Source organism: Nestor notabilis, unplaced genomic scaffold, assembly GCF_000696875.1.
Source record: "Nestor notabilis isolate BGI_N333 unplaced genomic scaffold, ASM69687v1 scaffold9429, whole genome shotgun sequence".
Taxonomy (NCBI): Eukaryota; Metazoa; Chordata; class Aves; order Psittaciformes; family Psittacidae; genus Nestor; species Nestor notabilis.
The window spans coordinates 51,058-63,235 of NW_009943285.1; the positions used below are offsets into that span (position 1 = coordinate 51,058).

Below are 12,178 nucleotides of genomic sequence, written 5' to 3' on the forward strand. Positions count from 1 at the left end.
AGCTGGTAGTGCAGTTTAACCTGATTTTTCTGGAAAGCTAGTTATTTTAGTACTATTTATTTGATCTCTTCATGATTACCATAAAGCATGCCAAGAGCTTTGCAGTATCATTCCTTATGGAGAAAAGTTAAAGCAAAGCGACATCATACGAGTGCATTAACCCTTGTGCAGCCAGATGCAATGCTACCTACATGCCAGTTTTGGCACAACTGATTCGTAACAAAGTGCTTTAGGAAAGGTCCAGCTCCATCTTGTAGGCCCATCTGAAGATGACTCTCTTTGTTTAGGCTGATGGGCTCTATTAATTTATGCTATGTGCACCTCATATTAGAAGTAAAGTATAAGGAGAGAGCAACCGGAGGGGTTTGAGGTGGGTATCTATCTTCCCTTTCCTGGTGGGCATGGCAAATCACTGTGGGGACACCAGGTAGAAAAGGGCAGCAGGATGGCAGCCCTCTGGGTCGGATCTGAGAGGGTCAGCTCCAGCCCCCAGCATGCAGAGATGTAGGAGGAACCTAGGCGCACAGCCAAATAAGAAGCTTGGTAAGATGGCTAATCCATCATCCAAGGTCCTGCTGGCTATTCCACAGGGTATTAGCACACACTAACCTGTCTCTGGGCCTGCCCAGACTTAGACCCCACAGGCCCCGGTTCTTTTTTATGCATTCCTCCACCCTTTTTAACACAATCCTGTCAGAAAACCTTTAAAATAAGATTTGTCTCCAGCTCCTCCAAATGCAAGGACAGAGTTTGTCATTAAAACCCCAGAAGTTACTATATGCAAGCAGACACCCCATTGTGCTCTCACAGTCACCAGCTGGGTTTTGTGAGTTTTGTCCCTGAAAAGAACTGGCTCCTTTGTCCACATAACTGGAAGAACGGGGGATGTAACAAAAGTACCCAGAAGACACCCTACCTTGGCAGTGACGCCATCCTCCTGTGGAGGCAGACCACCAACTGTTGCCCCATGGCTGCCAAATGGGGGAGCGCACCCTTCCCTTGGCTGGGGGAGCACTGGCACGGTGCAGATTCCCCTCCCAGGCACCTCCTCCTGCTGGGAACGGGGCAGGCACTGGAGCAGGGGAGGCTGGTGGTGGGCACAGAGCAGCCACTGTACCTGCTTCCCCCAGACAAGCCATCCACATCCACGGTTCTAGCATTTCCTAAGCCCTGTGAGTGCAGGAAATCCCAATCGCTAACCAATCTATCATTATCTTAAACCCAAAACCCCTGTTAATGGCTTTACCTCATACCCCGCAGCTCTGGAAACCTGCCCAGCTCCTTCTTGAGTTACTTACTTCAGCTGATGACTTTGGCAGGTTTTTCCCCCAGATCTGGCTACTGTTCCTTAGAGAAACTGCACCTCCTGCATTGTGGTCGTCCATCATCAAGCTTGGTTCCGCGGGACGTTTATTCCTGCATCATTCATAGACTAAAAACTGAGCAGGCAATTAAGCACTGCAAAGCACAGTCGCTCGCAGGCACCTAAAACTAATTCACGACTTCACCATATGTTCATTATATATAAAAAAACCACTGACAGCATTTAAACCTGCTTTCCATAGCCTAGTTCAAAACCTAAGTTTTATTGCAGTGGTTGTCCCATGATGAGGCTGAAAGACACAGTCCTGTGACTCCTTTAATAAAGCTTAATAGAGTTCCCATTTGCAAGCATCTCCTGTGCTGTTATCCAGCATGCAGTACACAACATAAAAGCCTTCAGAGCCAGCACCTTGCCCTTTATTAGAAACGTCATTAGGGTTTAAAGTAGGGCTCTTTGGAAGGTCAGTGAATTTTAATGATCATCCTGATTTCCAAGGCTAAAAGCCAAGCAGGGGCTGTGTGAAGCCAGGACACAGCCATGGACAGCTGGGGCAAGAAAGCAGCTCCAAGTTTCAAGACAAGTCATCAACCACCCAGAAAGCAGACAGGGACATTGGACAGGGTCTCAGTTCCTCAGACGTGCCTTTGCACTAGACAAAACATAACTGGCTTCTACACTTACCTTGTGTGTCTTTGGGCTGTGTTCAACCAGCTTTTATTAGGCGGCACCTTTGGGGACTTGCATCCAGCTGAAGTTGCCCATGATTTGCCCTTCCTGGCATTGGGGTATAATCACAGAAGGGGTTCAGCTGGGCTTAGTGCTAACCCCATCAGCACCTGTGGGTTCCTCAGCTCCATTTATGAGCATAACAGCTCAAACACAATACTGTTTTCAGGAGGGTTGGACACCCTGCAGGTGGGTCCTCCGTTGTGTCAGCTGCTACCATCCTCAGTGCAAAACCCACTGGCAATGGTGACAAAGATGTTAGAGACCAAGTCATACCTCCTAAGAGAAAGAACAGTGATTTCTTTATCCCTCCTGAGACAACACAGAAACATAATGCTCTTGAAGGCTCTCAAATAATTTGCCTCTTCAAATTTCACTTGCAGACCTGTTCTTAGCCTGCCATGTGTGTCCTTAGAAGACCATGGCCCCATTGAGCCAGGTGGGTTGAAGGACTTGGAACTCTCTTAGGCCCCACTCACAAACTGTTGCTGTTTCCTCTTCATACCCAGTTAACTGCACAAGCAAATGTGGGTGTCGTGCTCCAAGTACACCAGCTGCTGTATAACAGCATGTGAACAAAGAAACCCCATGTTCCCATGCCTGGCATCTCCCAGCAGAACAGCCTCCTCTTTGTGGCTTCAAAGAGCCCAGCGCTATTTATGGCACTTCAGTTTCTATTCTTCAGCAATTCCACATTCATTGAAAAACAACTCTCTAATTTTGTAATGCCATGCAAAAAGCACAGACAGGATGGACTCTCAGCTGCTCCTGCAAATAAAAACCAGGAAAATCCCCAACAATTATACCAACACGTCTTCCACCAGGGACCGTTCTTCCTACTTCCCCAACACAGATCTCCCTCCCTCGCACCAAAGAGCTTTCTGAGGCTCTACCTTTGCACGTGGACAAGTGCCTCACTGCTGGCAAAGCGCTTCCTCAAGGGTGATGGTTGCTTTGGGAGGAAATGCAGAGGGCTCATAGAAAGTCATTTTACGTTTCCAGGCTTGGAAAGAGCTGTGAAGCCCCGTTTGCAGCTGGGCTTAAGGTTTGTCTAGACAAGACTGGCAGAGCTGTTGCACTCCTGGGTTGTCCCAGCTCACCACAGCTCCACTTACCCATACTTCTGGACGTACTTGTTTTGCTGCGCACACAGAGAGTACTTCATTATGCCTATATGATATACAGGCTGTACGATACCATCTCTGAAACCACTAGTCCCCACATAAACAGCAGTATGGTACAAAAGACAGAAAATGGCATAGTTTTGTCTCTTTGCATTGGACAAAAACGTTACAAAATGAGGGTGTGACTTGCGCTTGTTTGCTGAATGTATCTGGGGGCTTATGTGAGATGACAGTCCTGAAAGATAATGGGTTTTAGCTAAGTATGATAATGGTAATGATAAAAAGATAGTAGTATTTGGCTAAGTAATGTATGTCCTCAGTGGTTTACTATTTGACATTTTTTACCAATAGCACTTCAGTGGTAGGACTGGGAGCTATTCTCCTGGCAACTTTTGAGCCATTTTGCCATTATTAAATATTTCAATACCCTTTTAAAATTCTCTCCATGTTTCATACTATCCACCATGATGTGTTTGCTCCTGTTTTGTTGGAGCAAGTCCTTGAAGACTTCTGCTTGCATGAGTCTCATTACCACTGAGGGTCAAGCCTTGGACCACCAGTTTCTGTCTTTCAGAAGTTTTATGAAGTGGTTCCTACTGGGGCATTTCACAGCTGGGCTTCTGGGAAAGACCAAAGAGGGGTTTTTTTCCCCCTTCAGGATGCCTCGAAGTCCAAGGCAACTGAGGAGTCATGGGGATGGGGACACTGAAGAAGGTGCTGAAGCATTGCTGACCTTCTATTCACAAATGGGGAAGAGGAGACACTTGAACCTGAATCTGTCGGCAGTGTCGTGTTTCCAAGGCCAGAGCAGCATTTATATTGGACTCAGTGGACTTAAGACATTATCAGCTTTCACCAGAGATAATTTGGGATCTTGGGGTGAAAGAACAAGCATCTGATGTCCAAGGTTAGCATGTTATTCAGGCAGGAGCAGGGCTCCTTGCAGCCTGAGTGTCAGAAGATAAATATAAGGGGACATACTCAGCTCAAAAAGCTCAGCAAAGGAAACAAGGTACAACATAAATTCATGTAACTCACCATCTGGAAAGATACAATTAGATGAGATGTAATTCCTTAAAGTCACACACATAAGTGCACAGGAACAGGGGTAGCAAAATAAGCTGCTGGTGTTGATCGCCTCTATGCGGTACCATTGTTCTCCATTAGCTGAAGTCCCTTCATGTGCTCTTAGCACTGCAATTAATCTTGGTTTTCCTCCTTCTGCAGGATTTCCCATGTCACCAGAAACCCTTCCAGAGCAGGATATATGATTTAGTCTTGTCCCACCACTGCTGCCCCATCGCATCAACGCGACATTCACAAGTCCTGGTCTGGGGCTCTCTGCAGCCTGACTCGGATTAGGGGCAGCTCTGGGCTGAGGACTCACTGAAAACAGAGAGAACGATGAACCACATCCCTACAAGGGACTGAGAAGCAACGTGGCCCACATGCAGTGCACAGGAGCAGAATTTGGCAAGGGATGTTGAAAAACACTTCTCAAAGTCAGCACGTGTATTGGGGTGAAAGAAACACAGAAAGGGCTCTGACAGGAGTCACAGCTGGGGGCTGCACCCAAAAAGGGAGGAGGCAGATCTCCAGTGAGTCACCTCCTTCTGGAAGAGGGGTGCTTACTTCCAAGGTGGTTTTATTTCAAGCAAAGACAGTCACTCCTAAGTCATGCTAAAGCAACACTATACGCTGACCAGGCAGAGAAAAATGTCCATGCAGCCTCTCCCAAGCAGGGCGGGTGGCAAGTGCCGTGATGGGGAGTGACGGACCCCATCTGCAGCCCTGGTCCCTTTCGGAGAGCCCTTCCTCCTCTCTGAATCCTAAACCCCAAAGTGGACAGGAAAGAGATGGAAAGGGGCCTGGAATTCAAACCAGAGCAGCTGAGCTCCCCAGGAGGGATGTGGTCCCCCCCTGCAGTGAGTCAGGGACCTGGAGGACACCCAAACCGCACCACCCCGGCTGTCATGCAGCCACTGCGGTCACATGTGGAGAGCCTGCCAGCCCCAATTCCTGTTAGACAGAGTAATTTGTCATAGTGGGGGCTATGGGAGGCAGGAGAGGAGAATATGGATGGCAGGAGGAGAGAGTGGAAAGAGGATGTCTCCTGAGAATGTCAGGAAAGCTCCTACACACACTACATAGATAAATACCACTTTTCTGTCCCTAATTTTGACACACATGAAAATAGAAATTCTTTCTATGCCTGCTGATAGAACCAGGAGGGGATCTCAGCACCTCTGAAGAGTGTCCCCAGCGGTCAGACACTCCTCAGAGACCCCCTTCACATCAGGATGGAGGCAAAGAGAGAAATGCAGATGTCCACTCACTCCCCCTTCCCACAATCCCTGCAGATCCAACAGTGGAAAAGCACCCCGTACTGGGCAACTTTAGCATCCCCCGAGGAAAAGGCAGGATTCCTCCCCATGCACAACTTGAAACCCTTTATTTCCTTTCACTGAAGCATCTTGTAGCTTATCTGCCCAGGAAAAGGACCCACGTGAAGCCTATCACTTCAATCCACCATCATTTCCCTAAAATTGCTAGGGGCTTGGGTTGATTTGGCTTGCAGGTGGGGACCACCAGGAGAGACTCTCACAGGGGGTCAGGTGGAGAAGCTCGGGGTCTTCTGAACATCACTACACAACAGCCAGTAACTTCAAGTATGATGGTGGCACTAAGTCACATCAGCTTCTCATCTGGGTCGCTGAGGTTTCACAGTACGGAGTCAGCAGCTTCCCCAGCTCTGGTTAAACCAAGTAGTCAGTGAGCTAAACAGGAAAAAATGGTCTGAAGCCAAGCCTTTCAAAGCTGAAATGACTGTGGCTTATACATAATCTACCACTAAAATAAGTCTTGGTTTTCACTGAGCTCGCTCTCTGGTGCACATTCCTGCATCGGCTGCTCCAAATTGCATCAGGCGGGAGTGTCACACTACGGCTTGTTCGCAGCTTGGACTGTGGCTTGGTTTCTGAAGGGGTGAGCTGACAAATGAGGTAGACTCAATCTTGCCATGCAGCAACAGCCTTGTGTCGATATTTGGGTGTTGTTTGGGCAAGCCTCTGTTAAAAGCAATGTATTTTTCCCAAAGCTTTGGCCAGGAACTAAATATGCTTAGAAGGGACAAGACACAAAAAGCCTATCCACGAGCTTCTTTCCTCTGGATGAATGGCAGTATTACTAATATTATAATCCATCTATCAATTGAACGTGATTGAGGACCCATTTCTGCCAGCCCTTTTTTGATGGTACCAGATGAGGGTAGCCAAGCCAGAGGGCATGAGGTTTCTAGTTGGGTTTTCATTCTATCTGCCCTCCCATTTCTTGAACCTCTCTTTAGCTACTGCTAAACAGAGGAATGGCTTACTTCAGCTGGTAGAGTTTGGGGTCAAACTTCCTTTAAACCAAGGAGTTAACCCCCACAAGGGCTGGACACTGTACCCAACAACTTCAGCAAAACTTAGAAGTCATTAGTGATGCTTGCCTGAATCTGCAGAGAGTTTAACAAAGCAGTGGATAGCTGTTAGGTCCTCAAACAAAGGGGACCTTGGTTTGCTCCCTTTGGAGATAACCAAGCATCCTGGGGTCTTTTCTTTTCACAGTTCAGAAGAGGATGGGATTGCCCAGGTAACAGAAGCGATGTCCCATGGGAATTGCAAACAAGCAGCAGAGAAGCACTGACCTGATGAGCATGACTAAACACACACTCCATATAAATATATACTGCTTTTTTTCTACTTCTCCTCTGGTTTCCTGACATTAAATGAAGGCATAAGACTGGGCTCTGCGTACAGGCTAGCAAATCACTCACCACATGAACCGGGGCTGTCTGGAGATTTTACATCTTTTTTCCATTAAGAACAAGAGACTGTTGTAATTCTGGCACTAAGATGAGCTGAGGGCATCAGTTTCCACGCAAGTCCCTATGATATCAGCCTGATTATGGGGAAAATAAAAGTTCAGCAACACAGCAGTTGGAGGAAAGCCAAAGAACAGGCAAAATGAGAGTCTCAGCCCTTGTCTGAGCAAAGGTAAGAGAGGACATTTTTTCTGCTTTCTCTCTTTTAGCACAGTCAGTTTGCAACCACACATTGCTACCATATAGTAGCGTTCCTTCTTGATAAAAAGCCTATGTTTGCATGGCTGGCAGGTTTGTCATCTTGCCGTTTGTCTCTCACAAAACCCAGGAAAAATGAATACTTATCTTGAAGGTATTTATTACAAGAGGCGAAAGATACAATGGAACTGAGTTGGCTTTGGGAAATGGTCTGTGAACTGTAGAGGAAACCATCTGAAATTACACCAGTGATTTAACAGACACATATTGCAAACGCATTTTTACATGCAGATATAAAAGAGGAATTACACTTCTGGGAGCCCAGTTTCCAGTCTGTTAGCATGGTACTTCACACAAAGACACGCTGGCTCCTGTAGCTCTGGCTCTGGAAGCTCTTCATCAAATTCTGCTGCATGGTAGAAGCTGAGGAGAAAGCAAATCTCATCCTGGCACTCCCAAAATCTCACCTGAAAACTTCTGAAGCTTCACCTCTGCAAGCTCTCGTTTTGAGGATCATCACTGTCATATTTCAGGCCACATTTTAATATGTGTATATAACATACACACATGCATTTGCATGCCAAAGCCCAAAAGAAAAGGCTTTCCTTGAGGAACCAGATCCAATAAGAGTCTGTTTCCTATTTTGGATACCGTCATCACCACACCAACTGCTTGCCCCTGGGTGGAAGGAGAGAAGCAGCCAGAGAAATAAAAGCTGCCTGAAATTTTTTGTCAAAATCTAGATGTGTCATGAGGAGCTTGAAACGGAGACGTTCCGAAAGTGAAAATTCCTGCATCAAAAAACAGCTCAAGGAAGGTTTCCAGAAATGTTTTTATCCCCCCTCCCTTCCATTTCATGAGGTGCTAATGATGGCATGTCACAAGAGAGCACAGAAGCTCAACTGTCCTATTGTATTTTGAATATCAACCATTACTCAGCACCAATTTAAAACACCTTTTTTTAATGTCAGGCTTTCGTTACACAGGAGCCAAGAGACATTTCAAAACAAAGGTGTTATTCAGAATGCATAGGGAAGTCTGTCTCTTTGGCTTGGTAACGTAAAACCTATTTTTAGTCAAAAAGAAGACAGTTTTTGGAAGGGTCACTGAGAAAGCACAATTGGCAGATCCCAAGGTTGGCTGAATGACTCCTTCTTACTGAGCCACCCAGCCGTGAGGACTAGGACAGTGGCAGATGGCCTGGCCATCACCAGGAGAAAAACTCCTTTTGTCTTAAACACAAGCCCATAAACTCTGAAATCAAATGTAAGCCACGGTGGATGTGTCCTATTAGAGAAATACTGAAACAGATCTGGCCTTTCAAATATTAAAATATTTTCCAGTTGCAACTGCCCTCTGTTTCGGTGCATGTTCCCTTCCCCTCCATCCCCATCTTCATAGCGATAAACAAATCAGCCCATACACCCAGAGCCCATCCTCTGAAGTTGAGCCATTTAATGAAAGAAATGAAAAACAAAGAAAAGAAAAAAACATCAGACAGCAAATTCCAATAACTTGGTGTCAATGCTCATGATTGTAGTAGTGTGTGTGGGAGAAAATCCTCCCAGAGAGGCAGACTGAGCTGCTGATATTGCTGGACTACTTTTTTTCCTTAGGAGTAAGGAAAACAAAGAACCCAATAAGGGTAAAATCTGTGTGTCTTTAGGTGCACATTTAAGGTAACTCTGTCTCACAATAGGAGAATATAATGGTCTGGGGAGACAAGTGGGTTTTTCCCCTGCCACACAGTTCTCTTGGATGTATTTTTGGTGAATTCCTTTGTGTACCACAGGAGTTTACAAAATCAGTTCCTGCACTGCCACATGCTCGCACTCTGCTCTTCACAGTCCTATTCCCACTCTGAACCATGGGCAATGCTCTGATGTTCATCATCAGGCTGGAGAGATGGCAGCATTTTAGCACAAGCATTTCACAAAGATACCGTCTCTGACATCTGTGAGGAAATGTGATTTTATGGCACTCTAGCAAGGCGTTTCACCTGAGGGTGAAGCAGAACTGAAACGTGCTGCTAAATGCAGATGCTGAACAGAGGTGATTTCACACTTAACCCCAGAACGCAGACAGAAGGTAGCGTTATTGCTGCCAACAGTGAGTTTTTCCAGAATTGGCTCTTTTTCTGAAAGAAGTTATCTATTCTTGTAAGATAAGGCCAACTGCACTCCTGTGGAACTGAAATATCTGAGGGTGTTGGGATATTTAAACAGGATTTTCTGGTCCCATCCTCTTCTGGCAATGCTGGTGACCGGGTGAAGCTGAAGATGGCCTTTGCTGGAGCTGAAGGAATGCCTCCTCAGCTTGCTGGTCAGCTTTGGGACACAACTGAAAAAGAACAACATGACCCAGCATTGCTCAAAGACCCACAATTAACATTTATCAAGAGCTGAAAAGACTCTTCAAGTCAAAGAAGCCACCCAGGCATCTGCCTGTATGGGACTGTAGGGACTTTGGACTTGTAGATATGGCAACAGTGAAAAACCTTTGCAGCAGCAGCATGGCTTGAAGACCTCAGACCCCTCCAAGGCAGCACAGCATGTGTCTGCTACCCAAACCAAGCAGTGTGTCATGAAGAAAAGAGCATTCTTGGGAGAGTTTGACAGCACCAGAGAGCCCTTAGACTGCAGCTACCGGGAGGACCAGGAGATACGGAGATGCTACAGCAAGAGGTGAGTTTGCAAGCACCTGTGATTGGTGTTTAAACTGACGTGCAGCAGGCCAAAATGGACCAGAAGTGATACGAGCACTTAAAGCAACAAAGTGTAAACATGGAATTCAGGGTATGTACAGATCAGCTTGTATCCATCAGTGCGCATTCAAAATAAACGAATATTCAGCCTGCACATGAGAGGATTTGGTGAGTATTAAACAAAATTGAGAGGACACTTTGATCTGTGAAAACCAACAGAACTGTGACCAATGGCTCCAAGCAGCCCTGTGAAAAGCCAGAAATCCTAGACTAAAGTAAGGCAAGAATGTCATTTATCTGAGGTGCAACAAACACATTTATGTGTGAGGTTAAACTCAGCAAGCAGCACAAAGGAGGTGGCTGAGAGGATGGGACTGTGCCACCACACTCCTCATTAAAGAGAACTCATCACAAGGACTCTTCACAATCCGTTTTGCTCTCATTAATTCTGATGCAGGTGCTTGGGAAATTAGAAAAGCTGCCAAGAAGTTGTGCGTGCTTCCCACATGGATGCGATGCTTTAGAAAGCAGGTCAGTTTCCAGGAGAAGTGCTGGAAATGGGAGAAAACTTAAGTCAGTTGCTGGGCAATTCTGGGCAACCATGCCATGGTTGGCAACCATGCCTGGGTAGCCATCCATCCATCCAGCCTTTGGATGAAGTGACCATGATAGTGGAATCATAGAAGAGTCATAAAGAAGTCATAAAGGAATCACAGAGCCATAGAGGAGTCAGCATAACTACACTCATGTTATGAAGCCAGGGTTATGCCTCAGCAAAATAATAATTTTCAGGCCAGCTATCAAATTCTGCTACCCAGAAACCTAGAAGCTGGGTTTGCTGAAGCTGATAGGATTTGTAACATCAATCATGAGCAAATCACCACCAAATATAGTTTAATCTACACATAAACTTAAAAATATTAACAAGTTGGGGGGTTGGAACTAGACGATCTTAAGGTCCTTTCCAACCCTAACTATTCTATGATGCTATGATTCTGTTCTAAGTTGGAGTGGCTGCTGGGCGTATCTTTCTGTAGCACAAGTTCTGTGATGGCAAAACCTCACTTTTTTATCAAGTGCATTAAATGGAGCATGCACAACTGGACATGCCAAGATTTCCTCCCCTAACACAAGAGCCAAGTGTAAATCTAAACCTTTTCTCATCAGCATGGAAAAGCATTAAGTAAAAGTCCCACAAAACAGACAGGGGAAACAGAAAACAACCCGAGCCAGGAGAGAAGGTGTGAAATTGGATCTTGGAAAACCCTTCCACATAAAGCCCCTTTCTTGTTTTATTGCTTTTCAGTGCTCGCTGCTGCTGTGGTGCAGCCAGGCCATGTCCAAGGCTGCAGCTCAGCCAGCTGTGCTGGCAGGGGGCAGGAGCAGGGCCACCGTGCAGCCCCATCAGCCACCCAGGAGGGAGGTGATGAGGGAGCTGACATCCCTCATGACACAGCACGGCACCAGTGATGCTGGGGAAGGCCAGAGTCCAGGAAACAAGAGTCTACAGGCTTGTTAGGTCTGCACAATATTTACTCCCACACTTTCCAATGGCTCCACAACTCAGGCAAACAGGACTAGGTGGGATACAGATCTAAAATCCTGGAGAGATGAGCAGGGCCTCATTAGCTCTGGCTGTGCCTGCTTTCTGCCTCCAAGGCTACAGGACAGGGGCTCATGTCTCTTGCAGCACTTTCCCACAGAAGACCACATGAACTTTGAGTCACCAAAGGGTGTGAAGGAGGAAAAGAAACCTGCAACCTCTGGCTGTGTCTCTCTCCTTTCCTCCTGCCTCCCTGCAGGTGGACCGACTGCTGGGCAGGTTGCGATGCTCATCTTTTGGCCTCATTTGAGAAGGGGGCACTGCAAGGAGAGGTTTTGCTGGACTCTAAGAAAAGTACAGGGAAGAGAAGAGCTGATGGGAAGCATTTTCTGTTAAGACATATCTTGCACATAAGGTGAAGGTGTGAAAAGCCACATGGTCCCTGAAGAAATGCATTACTGAAAACACCAAGCAAGGATACTGTCGTGGTTTAAGCCCAGCCGGCAACTTGGAACCACGCAGCCGCTCACTCACTCCCCGCCTCTTCCTTCCCCTCCCCCCCAGCTCCCGGAGGGATGGGGAGGAGAATGTCACTCCTGTAACTTCCATGGATTGAGATAACAGCACTCCAGTAACTAAGGTATAATACAAAACCACTACTGCTACCAATAATAATGATAAGGGAAATAGCAAG

At 46.5% G+C, this 12,178-nt stretch overlaps 1 protein-coding gene across 1 annotated transcript in view; it reads left to right on the forward strand.

Moving 5' to 3' along the window:
* LOC104411433 (von Willebrand factor A domain-containing protein 8-like) overlaps positions 1-9,921 on the forward strand; it is a gene marked incomplete at both ends in the record, with an annotated part of 55,253 nt that extends 45,332 nt beyond the window's left edge. The window contains one exon of the mRNA XM_010021848.1: positions 9,715-9,921. Coding sequence (XP_010020150.1) covers positions 9,715-9,921 — 207 coding nt within the window. The remainder of the gene's footprint in view (positions 1-9,714) is intronic.
* Positions 9,922-12,178: the final 2,257 nt, after the last annotated feature.